This window comes from Anabrus simplex, chromosome 4 (genome assembly GCF_040414725.1).
Source record: "Anabrus simplex isolate iqAnaSimp1 chromosome 4, ASM4041472v1, whole genome shotgun sequence".
Lineage (NCBI taxonomy): Eukaryota > Metazoa > Arthropoda > Insecta > Orthoptera > Tettigoniidae > Anabrus > Anabrus simplex.
This window is the reverse complement of record NC_090268.1, coordinates 428,850,607-428,873,724: the sequence shown is the minus strand read 5'-3', so window position 1 is coordinate 428,873,724 and position 23,118 is coordinate 428,850,607. Positions and strand designations below refer to the sequence as shown.

Genomic DNA, 23,118 nt, shown 5'->3' with positions numbered 1-23,118 from the left:
CGGGCTATACGACCAGTACGACGCGGCCTACCTAAGACCCAGCTTAAGGCTTGGTTATCAGTTTCCAAGTCGAACTTGACATGTTCCAGATAGAGACGGAACTTTTCTAAAGCAAATAAGACTGCCAAACCTTCGAGCTCATAGATGGAATACTTGGCTTCTTGAGCCGATAGAGTCCTAGAGGCATAGGCGATGGGTCGCCTCTCTAGTTCAGTCTCTTGAAGAAGGACTGCAGCTACCGCCGACGACGACGCGTCGGTTTGGACGATGAATTTCTTCGAGAAATCGGGCATAGCCAGAACAGGGGCATTACAGAGAGCTAATTTCAGATCTTCAAAAGCGGCTTGTTGAGAAGGTCCCCACTCAAATTTGACGCCTTTCCTACGTAGTAAGTTCAAGGGCGCCGCTCTATTGGCGAAATTTGGAATAAATTTCCTGAAGAAATTCACCATACCAATGAACCTGGCGATACCTTTGATGTCCTTGGGAGGCTTGAAATCACGGATAGCCTGTGTTCTAGAGAGATCGACTGCAACACCATCGGGCGACACAATATGCCCTAGGAATGACATGGAAGGCTTAGCGAAGGCGACCTTGGACAACTTCACAGTTAACCCAGCCTTACGAAGGCGATTGAGAACTTCTTTCAGATGATCTAGATGTTCTTCGAAAGTCTCCGAAAATACGACGACATCATCAAGATAGTGGTACAAGTACTCAAATTTGATGTCGGAGAAGACCCTATCTAGCAGTCTCGTAAGTACAGCTGCTCCCGTGGGGAGCCCGAAAGGTACGCGCTTGTATTCATACAAATTCAAATCCGTGGCAAACGCTGTAAGATTTTTAGATTCTTCAGCCAGAGGAATTTGATTATAGACCTGATTCAGATCCAAGACGGTAAAGAACTTAGCCTTCTGAAACCATGGAAAACAAGAGTGAAGGTCTGGAAGGGGCACAGATTGTAACACCACCTTCCGATTGAGAGCCCTATAATCATTCACAGGCCTAAAGCCACCTTGGGGTTTCGGGACTAGAAAAATAGGCGAAGAATACGCCTACTTAGGGGGCCGAATAATACCATCCTTTAACATTTGATCGATGATTTCTTTCAATACCTTCATTTTAGGTGGAGATAGCCTATAAGGTGGAAAACGGACAGGAATCGAATCCGTGACCTCAATTTTGTATTCAATAAGGTCAGTAACACCCAGAGTATTCGAGAACACCTCTGGAAACGACTGACACAGCTTACGGATACTCTCAGCCTGCTCCTCAGGTAGATGTCTAAGATCTAACAACATCTCATCCTGGGTAGGCGAAATAGATGAACATGATACAGAACTACACTTTAACAAAGAGATTTTACCATTAGAAGCAAATTTGAATGTGCACGACCTACTCTGAAGGTCGAGCACCAGACCAGTGGGGGACATGAAATCTGCTCCTAATATAATGGGGCAGGACAAGTGCTTTGCCACAAACAATTTAACTTTCCAAGTAAATTTAGAAATCCGAATTTTGGCATATAAAAAACCTAAAATTTCTAATGGAGAAGAATTAGCCGAAACATATTGAACTGAAGATGAGCAATAGTCAGGAAGTTTACAAACAGTTTTCAATTTGGATTACCATTCAGCCGAAATAATAGAACACACACTGCCTGAATATAATAAAGCTGTTACAGGTTCATTATTTAATTCAATTTTGAGAAAAGGAACAGGTGCGGGGGTATCCGCCGCAATCCTAAGACATTCTTTGGGACCTTCAAAAGATAAATTTGAAGACAGAGTTTTCCCTGAAATTTCGACATGATTATTTGGGGCTGAGCCTCGAGAAGAAGGGTTCGCCGACTCAGCCGAAGCCCCTAGTCACTTATTATTATTGGCCTTGGTGGAAGTTGCACCAGAAGTTGAGCAGGAGGGAGCGCTGTTAGCATTAGGGCAGTTCTTGGCAATATGTGAAAACGCGCCGCATTTAAAGCAACCTTGGGATGAACTTGCTCCATTATTTGTCCTACTAGATTTGATCAATGGACATTTATTGCGAAGATGGTCAGGCGAACCGCAAGCGTAACATTTACGGGGTGTGATGGGTCGGCGAGTTCGAGGCCGAAAGCTACTAGAGGATGGAGAGGGTTCTTTCGCGACACGCAAGGTATCGGCGTATCTGACTCCTTCGGCTGGGACAGCCATAGCCTCTAACTCAGCGAAAGTTTGCGGACGCGATGCAAAACACAAGTATGATCTGTAAGGTGGTGAAATACCTTCTACAATAGCCTGAACAATTTGATCTTCAGGGAAATGTAGGGCAAACACCCTAGTGTAAAACTTGATGTCTTGTATGAAGTCTGCCAAATTCTCATCCAACCGTTGTACTCGGTAGTAGTACTTTTGAATGAGCGATGACCTAGCTCGAGCGGGGATAAAATTTGACAACAGATGGGCATGGAAGTCTTCTATGGATGACTGTTCAGCGATTGCCCTAACTATCTTGTCGGAGAGAACACCAATGGAATAAGGGTAAATTATCTGAAGGATTTGACACGTAGACAGAGAAAAAACAAGGGCATGATCTTGTAATTCAACTAAAAACCTTAAGAAAGCAATGACATCAGTAGTGGAGTTAACAGAAAACTTGGAAATACCTCTAAGTAACATAGCTAATGGATGGGGTAAACTGCTGAAACCAGGTGACATAGTAGAAAGGTGCCTAAGTGGCGGAGAAGCCGATTCCGAAGGTGCCCTATTTAACACAAAGGGTGGAATGGACGTGCGACGATCGGACTCAGTTTCTAATGGGGGAGTGGTTTTTTGAGTAACTGTTGTAGTTCCATTTTCTTCCCCTTTGGAAGAAGTTTCCTCGCTAACAGTGTTTACCGCCAGGGGCGGGTCAGTTTTGGGAGGCGTTACCCCCGATAACAAGTGTCCAACAGTACTGGACAATTTAGAAATGTTTTCAATGAGGGCACTAGCCTCCTTTCCCTGAATGTCACTCAACTTGAGAGACAAGAGATCATTAAGCCTATTATAAAAATGAAATAGTCGAGCTTGCACACGTTTAAGTTGGTTAGGGGATGGGTTCCCTTCTTCGAAAAAACTTACTACAGTTGCTAGCTCAGTAGTATTGTCATTGATCGTGGAGAGAGCATCGTCAATTTCTTTCTCTCCCAACGTTGGGGTGATAATAGGCAACTCAAGGGAATCTTTAAATTTATTAGCATCCAACGCAACCGTGCCTTCAGATTGAACGTTTCGGAGAGATAGTTCATAAATTGTTCTTTACGCAAATAGAAAGGATGGAGACCTCGTGAGGGCCGGACATGATGACAGAAAATGTTTTGAAAAAATAAAAATTAAAAATTCCAGCAGCTGAGAAAATGGTTAGAGTTCGAATTAAAAACAATGTTTAGCCGTCAAAGGGGGCTAAATTGAGACCCATTCAATCACGCTCTGCTACCACTTGTTACGATGTTTTGTGGACCGGCAGAGGTGAAAGAAGGTGCTGGGATGAATAGGTCTCAACTTACGAAATTAAAGTTAATTTAAAATTTAACAAAGGTTATATTTTCTTTTTAAGATCAAGAAAAAACAAGTATAACAGGTACTCAGTAGCATATCAACAAATTAAGAATGTACAATTGCAATTAGTTAATGGATTTGGGCTTCGAGCCCCCAGACACGCAATCCTTGAGCAATGAGCCCAACTTTACCTATGTACAAAGTTCAACAAAGGGGCAGAAAACCCCAATCATGCCAAGGAGCATTAGCTCCCAATTACCCAGTTAAGCCTGCTCGAGGCACACAGAAACCAAATTTAAGAAAGAGCAACCCGCTCTCAAAGTTCAAGCCTATTCAAAGGCCACACCAAACTCCACCTTCAAGCTACCCTCCAGGCACACAAGAACAGGGGTAAAAATACCCAATCTACTGAGGCCTATTCAGTAAAGAAACAGGACAATTACATGGCCCCAAAATACCAACTTGAGTGGAGGCGTAACTTGCACTCCTAATACACTTTTTTTTAAACTTATTTGGCACTAGGCCGCTTATGCAAGGGCTAATCCCATACTACGGAGGTGACACGATAGGAAAACTTTATTACATTACGAAGAGAAGGGAAACTGTTATGAAAACGTAGTCACCTCAAAACAATATGAGTGGGAGCTCGAGAGGGTAAGCACTCTCTATCCCAATTTGTAGTTAAAGAGACAGAATTTATACCAAGTGTCTTTTACATTTTAAAGGAAAGTTACATGATAAAAGTTTCGAACCTGCCCCGAGGGTTAAACTGCTGAGCTAGCGAGAAAAGAAGTTATTAAAAGGCCATTACCTTATGGATGAACTGCTGCCCGAAGAAAGAGGCTCTTCCCGCCCCCTGCTACATAATCACACTAGGATAGATGTTACAGAAGTGGCCCGGAGACCAGAAAATCAGCAGTTTAAATACCCTCGTGGAACATTCGAGACCTTTCAAGAATGAGAACCCACACCCCCCTCAATTTTATTGGGTAGCATAAAGCAACATCTCCATATCGGAGAAGACATACGTTATTGGTCAAAAATTAAGTAGAGAAATTCGGGATTGGCTAAATTCAAAACAAGCGGAAAGAGAAGGGTTATACTGCCAACCCAAAAAATAACTGAAAGAAATTTAACAAAGAACAAACTTATGACTAAATATTTTCTTCAAAAAGTTCCTTTACTACGCACTAGAGTGCACAATTGTAGTTCTTAAGTAGTGACATCTAGAAGAGTATGTTCACACTTTTTACTACAGAGAAAACAAAAACGAATCGAAACTGACATAGTTCAGAACACTTCAAAATTGACAGTAGGGACATCTTCTGAGAAATCTTAGAATTAATGTGGTTGTTAACGTTCAGGCTTCCCCCAGTAGAGGAGTTTCAACTGGCGCAATGTTTGAATTAGCGGCGTGGAGGTGTACCGCCCGGTACAATAATAATAATAATAATAATAATAATAATAATAATAATAATAATAATAATAATAATAATAATAATAATAATAATAATAATAATAATAATACACATAAAATAACAATAATATAAATAAAATAATAATAATAATAATAATAATAATAATACAGATGCATGCTTGTAATGGGATTCGAACCGTTACGGGGTGGAGTAGATCGATTGATCAGTTTAGAGAAAGATATGCAGTTGGGAGACGATCTATCAAATGATGGCATCGAATATTTTATTTCTTGGTTCCTATGGCTATAATCAATGCATTTCTACTGTGGAGACTCAACTAACGTGGAGTCCCTGATCAGCTGACATTTAGGAAAGGGTTAGCTCGATAGCTAATTGACGGCTACAGTTCAATAAAGCGGGGAGATGGAGTGGCATTCAAGGCACCAAAGTGGGATGTTATTGGACTACCTTGTGACATTCATCTGACACAAGTAGATATTCATAATCCAGCACAAGGCAATGGCTGGTGTAGACGCAGGCAGTGCATTACGAAAATGAGGAGAAACGCTCCAAGATTATCTGTTTGGCTTGTCGAGTACCACTTTGTGCAGTTTCTTGTTTTGCTCAATTTCATGGACAGTAAACTACCTAATAAACCAAAACATTCAGACTATCATTATGTAAGACTATAAACATTATGGTTGTAGTAGAAAATTGGTTACGATCAGTGTGTAAAGCTGTTTCTCCCCCGCCGCCTTTTTTAAAATTACAAAATCTGTTGATTTATATTTAAGAATACAAAATGTATTCATTTATGTTTAAGAATACATGTATATATATTACTGTGTTAGTATTGTTTATTTCTGAGCATCTCCTTATCATGATTATTAATTTGAAATGCTAATGTGATCACAGCATTATAGCACAGGGGAGACCACCGGGACATATTCTTCCCGCTAACTGTTTTTCAGAAACGACTCATAGAAAAATGTAGACAATGTCCTTGTCCATTATATAGTTAAATTCATTGATGTTTAGCATCAAATTTCTCTAAAAATATTAATGGAATTAATTTAGTCACGAAAGGGTTTTCTGCCACGTTTTACGTAGTTCACCATCTTCTGCACAAAGTTACTTTTATTATTTGTGATTGGATGTTTTAGGGATCCGTTCTGATTTGCGAACGTGCACACTCTTGCCATATGTATGTGAATACAGGATGGTCGGAAATAACGTGGTCATACTGATCAGTAATATGAAAATAATTACGTCGATATCTCGCCATATCACATCGCTTCGCGGGCGAATTCAAATGGGCTGCACGCGGCGGTGTTGCTAAAACTGCACGTGCCTTGGTCGGGCTTGTGAGCCGTACCGAGAAATGAGCGTCAAACACTAACACACCGTGGGTTTCAGCCAAGGCCACCTTAGTCCTTGTTCAAGTCCCTCCCCTGGAGGTGTTTATTGCTTTTATTGGCACTCTCAAGCCCGTCATCAGCCACCTGCAGATTTAGCAACACTACCGCGTGCAGCCCATTTGAAGTCGCACGTGAAGCGATCTGATTGGCTAACTTCAGCAGCTGACAAAGTGACAACGGCTCGAGATAACGACGTAATTTTTGAAAATTACGTATCAGTATCACCAAACCTCTAAGGCTCATATACCATGTTTACGTTGTTTCCGAACATCTGTACGTGACACGACTGTATTGCACACGCTTTATATACTACGACCTTCTTCGTGCTTCGTTCAACGAAAGGACAGGTCTGCAGCACGGATGAGAAAAACGTTACAGGAATTATACGTGGAACTAAATTCTACAGGATGTAATATCAAATATTTATATGATCAGTAAGGCGATGGAAGAAGCTGTAAAGAAATAAAACATAGTGATTACGACATAATTGAGTAGTACGACTTTCTATGAAGGAGCAGCTCAGCTACTTTGAAATTGGGGATATTAGAGACAAATATGTTGGCTCACTGTTGTATTTAATTAGAAATCACTCATTTGCCTTCAGTGACCTCGCATTGATTCTCTCTTTTCATCAACAGTTCTGCCTCTACCTGGCTACCGTCATTTTCCTGGCTTTGGATATTACAAAAAACTTCCATGCCAAATGACCTGGAAAGATGGAGTAGAGGCTTGCCGGAAGGAAGGTACGCGTATGTTGCTCGTGGAGTCTCAGGAAGAGATCGACACTGTCTACGGGTGGTCTGGATGTTGTCCATGGGTTGGAGTACATCGTGAGAGTTCCTCTGGACCTTGGATTAATGTCTTAGGTAAGTCAGATACCGCTCGATTGGGTATAGAATATAATATCTGATCAATGGGTCATTGCATACAGATTATTATTATTACTACTATTATAATTGACATGATATACGCTTTTGGGCTTATGCCGTGTCAAGGAATTTATGTTTGTAGAATTAGACTGCCATAAAAACATATTAATAGGGATTGTATACAAGCCGCCTAAAACAAGAAACACTGATGATTTTGAAGAGGCATTAGCAAATCTTATCTCGGCATACGATGACATTATAATCATGGGTAACTTCAGCACTGACCTTTTAAAGCAGGCTAGTGACTATAATTTCACCTTATTTTCTATAAGTACGGGTCGTGAAATCATCAATGGCAATTGTTATTATATATATATAATTCGCTGGGGCCATCAAGGACCACGTTAAGTCTTGTTGCATTTGACACTGAACTTGGCTTTCTTTAAAGCCCAAATTTCCCTCATTCTTTGTGAGTGGTCCTGCTTACGCTCCTCTGTCCAAGGGGCACCGTGTCTTCTCTTCGGTTGCTCGTCTCGGTTTAGCCCGTTCGTCAATATTTTCTTGCGGAAGAGATCTCTGTTAAGGGCGTCTTCAGCTGAGATATGTAACATTTGCAGGTCTTCTTTGGTATTTCTAAACCAGGGAATTGTGGGTTTGGGGTTTGAATAAAAAAAGTGAAAGATTTCTTTAGTTAACTTTCTTCCGTCCATTCTTTTCAGATGACCGTAAAATCGTGCCCGTCTTTTTCTGATTGTGTCGGTAATTTTCTCTATTTTGCTGTAGACTTCCTTGTTGGATCTCTTTTGATGGATTCCATTTCTGTACCTTGATCCCATGATTCCTCACACAATTTTGCGTTCTCTTTTCTCCAGTTCTTCAAGGAGTCCTTTGTTGGCATTTAGAGACAAGGTTTCGGCTGCATATAGAACTACTGGCTTCAGAACTGTTTCATAGTGGCGTATCTTGGTGTTCTGGGAAAGGCATTTTTTGTTGTAGATTGTGCGGGATGTTTGGTAGGCTATTTCCAGTTTGCGTACTCGCTCCTGAAGTGCTTCTTTGCCCAGTCCATTTTTCATGATGATCTCACCCAGGTATTTGAATTTGTCTACTCGGGTGATGTCCCCGTATTTTGTATGGAGTTTTGGTGGAGCCTCTTTGATGTTAGTCATTACTTCTGTTTTCACTAACGATATCTGCAAACCAGTTTATTCGGCAATTTCCTTTAAAATTTCAACTTGAGCTCTAGCGGTTTCTATGTCGTTTGGGAGAGCAGCAATATCATCGGCAAATGCTAAGCAGTCTGTTGCGATCCCCTTGGATTTCGTTCCTATTCTCAATGGACTGTAGTTGGTAATTGTTATTATTATTATTATTATTATTATTATTATTATTATTATTATTATTATTATTATTATTATTATTATTATTGCTATCGTATCAGAAATATCATTTACACAGTTCAATTATGTATACTCAACTACTGTACATAACAAACTAAAACGCAGATAAATATCAAAGAACTTCACACCAATCTCGACCAGAAACTAGCAACATCAGGTGCACACCATGTTGCATGAAAAAGATATTCTTTAGTGCAGGAAGATGGGCACAGTGAACACTGAAGCATGCGCTGCACAGTCACACTTGATGTTGGTTGACTTCGGATATGCCCACTCCCGTCCTCAGTCTCTTCAAGAACTCCTCATGACATGCATTTGGCAAACGTTCTGCAACTGTCATCTGTCCTGGTATGACGGGACCTTGGTTTAACAAAGCTGTAATCTTGCAGTGATACATAATCCCGTTAGTTCCTCAGACGTTCATGACTTCAGTATCTTGACTGGAGGTGTATGGCCATGCAGGGGTTGAGTACTTTGTTGATCCACTATAGTCCCTGCAGGTACTTTCCCTCGAATCCAAGGTGGAGCAATCCCTCTAAGACAATAGAATTTGTCATCTGGCGTAGACTTTAAGCAGCCAGTCACTAGGCTACATGTCTAATTGAGGGCCACATCCACCTGTCTCGCATGGGATGATGAATACCAAACAGGACATGCGTTTTCTCCGACGGAATAACAAAGTACCATTGCTTATGTACGGAGGGTTTGCAGTTGACTATTCTACTGTAAACCAGCCAATTTAATAAATAGGTTATTCCTTGCCGACACTTTGAGTTTGCAATTCATGCAGTGCTTCTTAAATGTGAGAGTTCTCTCAAGGGATACGCCCAGATATTTGGAGAATTTCAGTTCTGTAATTTGATACCAGACCATATTATTTTGAGTCCACGATGAGCTTCCTTGTGCTTCAGGTGGAAAGCACACAGCTGAGTTTTTGTAGGGTTAGGTTTTAACTAGTTTTCACTGTAATAGCTTGACAAGAATTCAAGGGCATTAAACATTTGTTTCAACTATTTGAAACTCTGCTTGGCCGGGGCGAGGTCATCAGCATACAGGAAGCTTCTGGTTTTTAAAAATACTGGATTATCATTCGTCTAAATATTAAAATAACGGAGCCAATACACTTCCTTGGGGTAGACCATTTTCTGTATTCTAGAACGGCTACGCTGTCCTTGAAAGTCGAAGAAAAAATTTCGGATCCGTAGAATCGTAACAGTGATTCTAGTTAAACCATTATCTTTCGTCAGATTTTAGACTTTGTCTAGATATATTTGATGGTTGACAGTATCATATGCTATTGCATACAGATTGTATGGTGTAATTTTTTAATTTACGCAGTTCATGGATTATTCTAATCACGTGCTGGTCATTAACCAGGAACGACGTCTGAATGGCCTAGTAGGTCGTCCAAGAGACGGGATACCAGTTGCTATGGAATAAGCGGACATACTCTCAGTCGTGGCGGGACAGACAGACATTGCGCTCAGGTGGAATGGACGGTAAAACGTACTATCGGTCCTTATCACTTAGAGAAGGGATCCCCTCTGGATCTATGTGTAAGGAGGGTAGCATCCAACTTCACAGAAGTTTTGCTGAGCACGTTCGTAACGTTTTAAGCAAGCCTCTGATTAAAGAGTCTGATGGAGTACCACTTCCATTTGATACACATTGGAGTCCTAGAAAACAAATTAGCAAGGGAAATTGAATTCAATGGAGATCTATCAATATCACTGCGGTTTATCGAAGTAAGAAGGTAGAACTGGCTGAGCCAAAAAAAGCGGGGATGCATACGGATGTGCTAGGAATTGGGTAAGGGGTGATTACGAGGAAAAATTGTAGTTTATGCTATTAACTTAATATGTGTTTGTAGCCATTTCTGATAACCCTTACTTCTACCTTGACAAGCTTCCCTCATCATTCATCATTCCACCTAATTCTTACCTCTGTTGCATCTTTATACTCAGCTGTTCCCCGGCATTCCCTTGATATTTCTACTACAGCATCATTGTATGCCACCCATTCTCCTTCTATATCCTGAACATGATGCCTGTCTAACGTTTGAAGGTGTTCACTAATCCCATCCATGTACTTCTGTCTAATTCCTCATCTTGGAAATCTTCTATACTTATTCATCCGCAGACAGATGAATTTTTCTATATCCTAGGCCTAGAGATACTTAGTTCACTACAGATCACAGGGTGGTCTTTATCCTAAAAAATCTGCGAAAAATCCGCACATTCCTAACATAAATATAAGTCGGTTTACACATATTCCATTAAATATCTTGTGTCCCTACCTTACAATCTGTATCAGTGAATAGCCTTGTTCTGGAAGAATAATTCGTGACTGCTATTCCATTACTAGCACAGAAGTCCAGTAAATAATTTCCATACCGATGAACTTCCCAATTTTCTCCATATTTACCCATCACCTTTTCGTAACCTTGAATTCTATATCTAACTCTCGTATTGAAACCGCCCATTAGCGCTAACCTATTCTTGCACTTGGCCCTATATACGGAGTCACGCAATACTTCATAAAACTTGCCAATTTTCTCCTTGTCTTCACCCCCACATGGTGAATTCACTGAGACAATTTTCTTCCTAATTCCTCCAACATTTGTATCTACTTACATCCTTCGCTCATTTGCGTGCCTAGTGGAAACTATATTTCGTAGTGCCTGGTGTGGGTTATTGTTGTCACCGCAGGCAACGGCTGAGTGTCCTAGGAAGTGGTCCTCAGGGTCTGGATACAAGTTGCCACGAAATGGAAGTGAGCATCTCAGATATATTCTGAGTCATGGCCCGCTCGTCTGCTCAGGCTGCTAGGACTGTTCAATCCACCGTGGTCTCTAACCTTTTAGAGAAATGTGTCTCACTTGGACTATGTGTAAGTATCTGATGATGTTTTCCTCCCAGAAGATAGCACATTAAGGGGAGTACGTACTGCCTATGCTGTCAATGGTAATTTCTCCATTTTACGTACGCTCAGGTAAAAGGTCCTTTGTCCTACAGATTTGAATCTTTATAGTGTTATTGTAGGAACGTTGTTCTTTACATTGCTGTCCTTAGTTTTAGGATTAGATGGTATGGTTACGTTTTAGGATTTTTTTCCAAATGTAGAAAATGTTCATGAAAAATTTGAGTAATAATATTTTTTTCTGGTCTCATATATTAACATATTTAAAATTACCTGGTAGCTTTTCAGAGAGAAGGTATGGAAGTATCACTGATAATTATTTCAGATTTCTACCTTTTATAGTTTTTCGACTGAGCGTACCTATATAAAGAAAAAAACAAAAGCAGAGAAAATTAACTTTAAAGTTTAGCTGACATAAATCTTACTTGAGATGTAGTCTAGAACCCTCCTGCTGCATATTCCTCATCCTACTTGTCCTCCAGACTCCTTTTCATTGCTCTCATTGACTTCCTTATCTTGTTTTCCACTATGAACATTTTTTTATCCTCCATTTCGGTCCGACGAACATCAAAAGCTTGAAGCGCACTGAGCGAATTCCACACTGGTTGGATCTCCAGCTGTTCTAGAACTTTAATTCTGCCTAAGTTTCCCATATTAAATGATAAAACAGCATCATGTACTCCTAATTTTAAGGTTTTATATCCAACAAAAATATTTTTAGGTACCGGTACACGGCTCCAAATAACACTGTTAAAAGACTCGTGGGATGGGCAAGATCCTTATAAATGGGTTTAATCAGAAGCATCACTCCTCCTGGAAGTCCATGGTGTTTGTAGGTTTCCTTGTCTTTATTATACGTGCACCAAGAACTACGACAAGCAACTCAGTAACCCGAAATAATATGCTAACATAAAAACCTTGAACAAAAATCTAGCCTAATATTGCTATAACTTGAAGTTGGATTAAAGTGATTATCTGTAAGAAATTATGAGGATGGACTAAACGTATTCAGATCCTAGATATTATCTGTACATCATACGGTATAATTCTTGGAAAACTTCATGTTAGTTTGTTCTCTCTTTCTGTCTAATCTTGGGCAAGTTTCGGTAATGATGCCGTTTGTGCTATTTTGGATATTTCTGTTGCTGTGGGCAACTTTTCTTCACAAGATTTCGACTGATGAGAAGCTCCAACATAGTCTATGCGGTTCACTAATGGACTTTTATTTCCCAGAACTTGAAAGTTATCAAGAAGTAAAACCCAGCCTACAGTCAGAGGAGGGCGTGGCATTTGTAAATGAGAGGGGCCATGCAATATCCAAATTATGGGCACTTGTAACGCGATTTCACTGAAATAAAAAATGGTGCTCTATTGTACACATACCAAAAAATATTAAAATGCATTAAAATTAAATTCGCAAATTTTTGCAAAAATTGAGGTACGTACTCCCCTTAAGCGAAATTCAATAAAGTTGCAGCAAAGCTAATGCTGTGATCTCACAGTCGCAATCAACGGTACTTGTGTTCTATAACAGGGACCTTGCACAAAGGGGAGTATCTTTTTATGTTGAAATGTCAGGACAAGTGTAATTTCTGAAATATATTGCAACCGTAAATTCTGCACTTGGTGGCTAGATGGGCATAAGACAAACGCAAGGCGTGTGCTTACCTGGAGTGTTACAGAGTGGGAGAGGTTTACTTGAAATAAGTATAATGGAATTCAAAGAGAGCTGATAAATTTATTAACAAAAAATGTTCTGTGAAGAAGATATACTGGATATGCCTTATCTTCGCCCTGGGCTGGCAAAATGCGTTGTGGTCCGGCTGCGGTTCTCGTTCGACCGTGGGACGCCTTGCGATTTAGATCTGGACGGTCTGGATGATCTGGAAGTTCTAGAAATTCTGGATGGTCTAGATATTCTAGAAATTCTGGATGGTCTGGAAGTTCACGTGATATGAGTGTTGGTCAAGCTTATATACTCCGCACTTGTTGCTCTGAACGTGTTTGAGTTATACAAACAGCTTCCGCACAGTTGAAAATGATTATAGAATCGGCCTCAGAATTGTTTGCAACACTTACAGATCGTGCACTCCAAGAATTAATTAATGTTAATACACACATACATACATTATCATTAAGGACTGGTATGCCTTTCAGCGTTCAGTCTGCAAGCCTCTGTAAATTTACTAAACGTCGCCACAATCCTCGATTTGCAACTAGTGTTGTGGCCTGATTTAGTTCAATGCCTCTTATCTTTAAATCGTTAGAAACCGAGTCTAACCATCGTCGTCTTCGTCTACCTCTACTTCTCTTACCCGCCATAGCAGCGTCCATTATCCTCCTAGGTAGCCTATCCTCCTCCATTCACCTCACATGACCCCACCACCGAAGCCGGTTTATGCGTACAGCTTCATCCATCGAGTTCATTCCTAAATTAGCCTTTACCTCCTCATTCCGAGTACCATCCTGCCATTGTACCCACCTGTTCGTACCAGCAATCATTCTTGCTACTTTCATGTCTGTTACTTCTAACGTATGACTAAGATATTCTGAGTCCACCCAGCTTTCGCTCCCGTAAAGCAAAGTTGGCCTGAAAACAGACCGATGTAAAGGTAGTTTCGTTTGGGAGCTCACTTCCTTCTTACAGAATACTGTTGATCGCAACTGTGAGCTCACTGCATTAGCTTCACGACACCTTGATTCAATCTCACTTACTATATTACCATCCTGGGAGAACACACAACCTAAATACTTGAAATTATCGATCTGTTCTAGCTTTGTATCACCAATCTGACATTCAATTCTGTTGATTTTCTTACCCACTGACATCAATTTAGTCTTCGAGAGGCTAATTTTCATACCATACTCATTGCACCTATTTTCAAGTTCCAAGATATTGGACTGCAGGCTTTCGGCGCAATCTTCCATTAAGACAAAGTCGTCAGCATAGGCCGGACTGCTTACTACATTTCCACCTAACTGAATTCCTCCCTGCCATTTTATACCTTTCAGCAGATGATCCATGTAAACTACGAACAGCAAAGGTGAAAGATTACAGCCTTGTCTAACCCCTGTAAGTACCCTGAACCAAGAACTCATTTTACCATCAATTCTCACTGAAGGCAAATTGTCAACATAAATGCCTTTGATTTTTATAATCTACCTTTAATTCCATAGTCCCCCAGTATGGCGAACATCTTTTCCGTCGGTACCCCGTCATATGCTTTCTCTGGATCTACGAAACATAAACAAAACTGTCTATTCCTCTCGTAGCATTTTTCAGTTACCTGGCGCATACTGAAAATCTGATCCTGACAGCCTTTCTGTGGTCTGAAACCACACTTGTTTTCATCCAACTTCCTAAGATTCTTTATTACTGTCCAGAAAGGTTTCCCTGCTGCTTGACCTAGCCTTTCCAGGTTGTTACCAAAATCTTCCCATGACTTCTTTTTGGATTCAACAACTATTTGTTTCGCTCTGTTTCTTTCATCTACGTACAAATACCTGTCTGCCTCGGCCCTTGTTTGGAGCCGTTTCTGATAAGCCATCTTTTTACGTTTACTAGCTGCTCTCACTTCATCATTCCACCAAGATGTTCACCTTTTCCCATCTTTACACACAGTTGTTCCTAGGCATTCCCTTGCTGTTTCTACTACGGCATCCTTGTATGCCACCCATTCACTTTCTATATTCTGAACCTGCTTACTGTCTATTGTTTGAAACTTCTCACTAATCATATCCATGTACTTCTGTCTAATTTCTTCGTCCTGGATATTTTCTATCCTTATTCGTTTGCAGACAGATTTCACTTTACCCTAGGCCTAGAGATACTTAGTTCACTACAGATCAGATAGTGGTCTGTATCATCGAAAAATCCGCGGAAAACTCGTACATTCCTAACAGATTTCCTGAATTCGAAGTCTGTTAAGATATAGTCTATTATGGATCTGGTACCCCTAGCCTCCCATGTATAGCGGTGAATAGCCTTATGCTTGAAGAATGTATTCGTAATAGCTGAACCAATACTAGCACAGACGTCCAGAAAACGCTTCTCATTCCCATTAGCTTCCATATCTTCCACACATTTACCAATCACCCTTTCGTATCCTTCAGTTCTATTCCCAACTCTCACATTGAAATTGCCCATTAGCACTATTCTATCCTTGATGTTGACCCTCACCACGATGTCACTCAATGCGTCATAAAACTTGTCAACTTCATCCTAATCTGTACCCTCACGTGGTGAACACACGGAGACAATTCTAGTCCTAATTCCTCCAACTGACAAATCTACCCACATCATTTGCTCATTTTGCGTGCCTAACAGAGACTATGTTGCGTGCAATGGTATTCCTGATATAGACCTATCCCAGACTCTGCCCTTCCCTTTCTAACACCCGTCAAGTACACTTTATAATCTCCTATCTCTTCCTCGTTATCTCCCCTTACCCGAATTTCACTTACTCCTAGCACACCCAGATGCACCCTCTTTGCTGAATCAGCCAGTTCTACTTTCTTTTTTTTCCATAAGCCCCATTAATATTGATAGCTCCCCATCGAATTCCATTTCGTTCTTCAAGTTGTTTCCAAGGAGTCTCTCGCCTGTCAAAAGGGAGTGGGACTCCGTTACTCCCATAGGTCCGAGGCTTGCTTAAAATGTTCTGAGCTCGGTAAATTAATGAAGCTGGATGCTACCCTACGAGCACATAGTCCAAGTGAGGATCTCTCCTCTAACGGGTTATGGACCACCGGTGAATTGTATAGTCCTAGCCGCCTGAGCACAAGGAGGGCCATGACTCAGAATATGTCCGAGATGCCCACTCCCATTCCATAGCAACTGGTATCCGACTCTCAGGACCACTTACTAGGCCAGTCAGCCGTTGCCCATGGTTCACGAACTAGGACGTGACTACAGTAATCCACAAACGTGAACAATTTCAATAATATTAATATAATCTGACTCGCGTTCTGAAATTAAGCACTTGAAAGAAGTTGAATACAGTAGAGCATCACTACAATTGAACACGCAACTACACATTGCTTCTGGAAATATTAGTATACTGAGTCCAATGTCAAATAGAATCGAATTCGTAACACAGAATATCCACTCAGAAAATTGTATAGTTGTATAATTTTGCACTGTCGAATGTCACTGGAATCGACTTAGGAAGTAACACAAATAACGCGATACTTGGTAAAATAAAGTTTTGTCACTCGGTGACTGTTCATAAGTTTACTGAAATTCTTACAATTTTGAAGGTGATCACTTCAAAAACGAAAACATTCATCCAGTGAAATTAGTCTCGTTCACTTTAGTTAATCACAAATTATATCGTAACACAAATGGAGTTAAGTCTGTTTATAGGCTGTCCTTGGTTCGACTGCACGAATATTAAATACTGTTTACAGCAAGTTCAAATATACTGCTCGTAGCTAGGAACCTATGGGATGTCTTGGAAGTATATGAGATAATCTCCACTTCGCTAAAATACAAGTTCAGTGAAGCATTCAAAGTACTATCTCAATCGTCTATCACTAGAGAAATCCTAATCTCAACTAAAATGTTATACTTTGTCAAAATATTTCAACCACTCGATGAAAACTTAGATTTTAATGCACTCTTCGAAGTCTATCATTCGAAGAAATATTATGATCAATTTGAAATGTAAGCACTAAGTCGCTTAGCGAAATATTTCAATCACTTTGAAACGTAAACATTGGGTAGAAAATAATACAAGTCCCAGAAACACATAACTTGATTAAAAGAAATGATTTGTCATTTGGAAATCAATCCAAGTTAAATTACACTGTTCAAGTTCACGTAGAAAATTTTTATCACTCGCGAATTGACAACACTGAAAATTTATATGTCCGGTTCATGTTACCGTGGAGTTAAAGTTTTCTAAGTAATGTACCAGGAAAAGTTGTTGGGATAAGGAGCATGAGAAAGGTCTCAGGTAGTGATCGATTCTTAGGAGCCGGTACAGAGAAAGTAGTTCGCAGAGCGAAATAATAGATGTTATTTTGCAAAATTAAAATTAATTAAAATGAGTGGGCGCATTAACTTACTTACAATCTTGCATTGAAACTGAGAAATTAATTGTAAATATCTTCTGTCATGTTTATTCTTGAATACGTCAATCAAAATTTGAGTTCTGAAAATTCATGCAAGAAATTGAAACTGAAAAATGAAATTTTCTTCATGAAATTCGTGAACTAAATATCGTTTCATGTGTCTCTAAAATCATCTGGAAAAACACTTGTAGTCTTTATAGATTATTCTCATGTAAGGCCTACAGTCTTTTTAAATCGTCCACTGGTAATGTCTGCAGTCTTTTCTAAGTTATTCACTTCACAATATTATTTGAATGACTTTAAGATGAAATTACTTTAAAGCACCTAAAGTCTGTTTAAATTATCACATTAAATTAATTATAACTTGAAATTAATTGTCACTTGAAAGTAAATCGGCACTTGTAACACTTGTAGTTACAGTAGCACTTGAAAAGAATGACCTGAAAATAATAAAGTGCTTGTTCAGGAAGTTCGCAAATGTCTAGTGTTGTGAATGGTTTCAAATAATCACTGCCTTTAATAGTTTGAAAATCTAATGCTAAATGCACTCATATCACCTAAATGTTTATGACGCTGGAACTGGTGAATGCGGTTCTACGAACAGCATCTGGAACTCCATTGATGTCAGCACCACGTTGTACCACGTACCACATCCCACGTTGTACCACGTTTCATTTCCCTCGCTGTATCACGTACCATATCCCACGTCGAGTTAGGTGTTAAGTTAATATGGGGATTAAACACTCGGTCAAGATTTCTGGTGTCACTTAATAGTGAAGGCACACGAGAAAGTTCAATTGACGATTGATTGCGAGTGTTAAAAAATAGCACTATGTGGTTAAGTGAAAACTAGCAAGTCACTGGTAAATAGTACCCAGAATTGCACTTTGAATCACAGTCTATTACGTAACTTCAAAGCAACAATCATACTTAGATATAATTATGGCTTTTGAATGAATTAAATCACAGTCTGAAACATCTATGATTTTGAAACACACATCACATTTCGAAGTTTCCACAGTTTTTAAGCAGTCACACTTCTTAAGTAATACGAATTTTTGAAAACACTGGTCATATAATTCAGACTATTTACACAAGAGAATAATGTTTCTGGTATTCAGAACATGTTGTACTAGGTTCGAAATGAAAGCATAAGTTCAAAGCTTATCGGAATGTCGAGTGTTAGTTCAGTCCATGCCCTACACACGCAAGATGTATTTAACTGTTTCAGTTATTACTAACATAAATATTAAGGGGATATTAAGTATTATTTTACTTCACTTTGGTTAATATTTTATGGAAATGCCATGAACTGTCCTTATGGTTTACTAAGTTATTTGGTATCACTGTTCAAATATAAGTAATATTTGGGAGAATTGTCCCCACTCGGCTACGACAATTACTAAGTTCCGAGTTCTCGAAATATTCTAAGTTCTGATAAGTCACTATCCAATGTCGAACACTCGTTCTTGCACACGTTGAAATTTTACTTAGTTCGGAGAAGTCACCGAAAACATTAGAGTTCGACTTAGGACACGCTGGAATTTTCCAAGTCCGTAGCACTGCAGAAATTTTATAAATTATCGTAAATATTACATGCCGGATATTTTCTAAGTCCCTACCACTGCCGAAATTTTACAAGTTACCGAGAATAATAGAGCACCGGTACAACTTAATACACGCCGGATTTTTCTAAGTCCGTAGTACTGCAGAAATTTTATAAGTTACCGTCTTAATACACGCCGGATATTTCCAAGTTCGTAGCGCTGCAGAAACTTTATAAGTTCGACGACTAACTTCGTGTAACGCGACAGAGTTTCAGGTTCGACACCTGCACGCGGTGACCGTACAACCCGTCATAGTCAAGTTGTAGATTGCAACTTGTTGAGGCTCTTATATACTCGAAGCGAAGCTGGCTCTCTGCTTCTCGGGAATAATATATGTTTCCTTTACATCTTAATATCTTGGAAATCTGTAGGTCGATTTTCTTGAAACTTTGGCCAGTTTACTTTTAAAATAGGGCTTCACGATGGTATGCTCCAGTATGTAGGATGTTAAAAGGTTTGTTTTTTTCACCTATTCAATACATATAAATTTTATAAATTAGGAATTTATTGTAGATTCCACTTGAGACATGTTTCGCCCTTCATTGAGGGCATCATCAGTCAAAATATCACCTCAAGGTAAAAAATCAGGTAACTGGTTGGTAGTAGACATGTACAAATTAATACATATTATTAACAACATATAAAAATTAAGTATGGGAAAAATTTTCACAAAAGTGATGGTTGAACATGTAGGTTTAGATGAAAAGTCAGCACCAATGCCTAAAAATAACAAAGTAGAGTTCTGCAGTGGTGCTCTGGAGAAACAGTTGACGCAATCATATGAAAATAAAAAGTTTAAAAAATATTTACGATAAAACAATTAAGGGAGAAAAGGTGTAGTGTTTGGCATCAATGTTAGTAACCAAAAATTGATGTCAAAGGTTGGTAACTATACAGTATTTACATAGTTCAATTGAACAGTTGAGATAAAGTTTTTTAAAAATATTTACATTTAACATTCAGCGTAAATGTTTGTAATAAAAACTAATGTTAATGATTGGTAACTATATAGTAATTACATTATCTAATTGAAAGTTGAGAATTTACAATTATATACATATTTACACAAGAGCAGCTGGTGCGCAAGGATAAAAAATTTTAGTACCAAGTGCGTCCTGATGTTTTAGAGGTTGGAAGAAAGAATTAGCATTGACATTTCAGAAATATGTAGAGCAGATTATTTTAGTTAAAAATCACCGGGGGTAGGGGAAATTTTTATAGCCAAATGAGGTTATATAGGCATCAAGCTGAAAGTTTTCCAGTTGAAGCGCCGAGATCGGGACGGAGACTGGTCAGTGTGGCTGGAGATTCATGGGTAATCCGTGCGTTTGAACGACAACAATGGTGACAGTTAAAGTGGGTAATTGCTAATTAGGAAAAATGTTGTGGGTTGAAACTTCTGCTTATTCTTTTAGTTGACTTCAGTAGCATCGATTGTGATGTGGAGACATCGGTGTGAAATGCCGGTGAGACAAAATGATATTGTTCCGTGGAATGTATATATATTGTATTGTATATATGTATTGAATAGGTGAAAAAAACAAACCTTTTAACATCCTACATTCACTTGCAATGCTCCAGTATGTCGTAGCTAAAAGGGTTTAGCAGATATATAAAATGTTCCAGCACTTTCTAGACTGGTGAGTGGCAGCACGTGGAGATTACGTCATCCGGCTTGCTGCGACGTAGCGCTCTCTCTCACACTCACATAGCTTGCAGCTGCGTCTAGAACATTCGCTTTGCACGCTGACTTCATGTGCTAGCATCTTCATTTCGCAAATAAATTACGAATTAAGAATTCAATGTGCCAGGCCGTGGGCATTCCTGGCACAGTACGAAGAACTTCATCAAACACTTGATATTCGGCGAAACCGTAATTTTTGCGACGGATAATGCCACCAGCCTGACATCGAGATGTCATTATTTTACTTCTCCTCCTCCAAACGTTTTAGATGTGGCCTAAACGGCATGGAAATTTGTATCATACTAACTCTAAGTTTTCCTTGAATTATCTTCCATTCTGTTCCTTATTTCTTCAGGTTTTATTTAGTTCACAACTTCTCTGGGGATAGCGCTCATATTATTCGATCGAACTTAAGGAAAGAAATGAACGTTGTATGTGCTGACCTCTACTCGGAGTCCTCGTACTACGATGCTCCGCCTCCTAACCAATTAGAGCTCCCTAGTACCGGAGGCTATTCGTTGCTCAGGGCGAGCAGCCATTAAGCGATTGTTAATTGAAGAAGAGGCATCGTGTGTGTACTTGGTGTCTCGTGCAAGAGCACTTTCCAGCCTGTGAGATGGAGAACGGATAAATATTACACGTGAGAGGGTTCGCCTTCTACCCCTCAGGATTTGTCTTGTGTGTATTCATCATGGGAACGTCCACAAACTGTATGGATTATTTATTTAATTTAATCTGCATTCATACGTGAGTACAAAATGGCGCTGCGGCATCCATGAAACAAAACAAAGAAAAACTATTTGGCTAGGTGTCGTGTGTCTAAATCCTTATTGCGTTGGACTGGTCATTCTCGGCTAAATTTTAATGATCTGCTTTTCAAAAAAAACCTTTCGGGTTAGTTGTTATTGTAGTGCACATGGTTTGATCACGTGCTGTATGTGTTTTTAAAATCGTGTGATATTGTTGTGGGGTGAAAGTAAATTATGATCTAAATTGTTAAAAGAAAGGTAGATGCTAGAGTACTATTTCTTATACTGGTTTTCAGTTCACCCCAACTAGGTTGAGTTTCGAACCACTTAGTTCTAACCAAGGAAACTGTAGTTTTATTTCATTTCCCCGGTCTTGTTTTAATACTTTTCTTTTCTTTCTTGATCCTTTCGACCAAAATATGCTTTTCTCTTTCCTTTTCCGGGCTTCTGTTTCCGTGGTTACCTTTGGTTTTGCGTTGTTCATGGCGTTCGTGGGTTACTATGACAACGGTTGATGATGGTGATTGTTGATTATAAATAATCTGATGGTGGATGATGGTTTTTTCTGATTTCCCCTGGACTTACTATCTTGTGTGACGTTTCTATTTAATTGAATGATTTCTCCTTGCCATTATTTAATTTCTTGCTCGCGTTTGTGATTTTCAAAATTTATTTTCTGTTTTATTTACCTCCTGTGTGAAGTGTTGTCGTGATTATTCTACCTGGACTCCTGGTTATCCCTGCCCTTGGATAGAACTCGGTGGTTAAAGTCGTTTTATCTTCAAAAAATAGAATTGTTATAAACAAATATTATTTTAATTATCCTATTTTCTCTAGTATCATGGGGCCGCCATGCCATTAATTTAAGTTAGGATTAATTCATTTTCTTGTGCGGTGGTCGACCACAATTAATCACGTTAATTTTCTTTGGGTGTTATAACCTAATTTAATTTTAACTGTTTAATTTTCTATTTTCCTACGTGGACGTTTTCTGTTACCATTTTCAATCATTTTATTTATTTAATAAATTCTATTTACAATTTTTACGAAAGGATTGGTGTTATTCTTTTAGAAAGATAGCAATTCGATACCAGGTTCCTGCTTTTCTTTCCGCGGGTTTTTAAGATACACTCTTCCATCTATTAAGGTAAGTCTCCTTCTGGTTGGTTTTGGTGATGTTTGAGAGTGTCTGTTTACGCTTCCTGTTTATTATTTTCTTGACGAACTAGCTCTTTAGTACCTGTTAGTTTGTTTTGACCTTATTTTACTGCCGTTATCGTAGTTTTTTGGGGGGTTGATCTACGTAACGGGTCAAGCCGACCATCCTGTCTCGACTCTGGTACATGACTGACTTTGACCTGCTAACTGGCCCTCCTTTTATACAAGAATCGTGGGAATTTAAGTCATCATATCCTGTTGAATATTTCCCTTGTTTCTGGTCGGATTCTCTTCCATCTAGGT

The 23,118-nt window shown here is 39.3% G+C and overlaps 1 protein-coding gene across 1 annotated transcript in view; it reads left to right on the top strand.

Moving 5' to 3' along the window:
- LOC137500509 (uncharacterized) overlaps positions 1-23,118 on the top strand; it is a 92,385-nt gene that overhangs the window by 57,510 nt on the left and 11,757 nt on the right. The window contains exon 4 of the mRNA XM_068227432.1: positions 6,993-7,220. Coding sequence (XP_068083533.1) covers positions 6,993-7,220 — 228 coding nt within the window. The remainder of the gene's footprint in view (positions 1-6,992; positions 7,221-23,118) is intronic.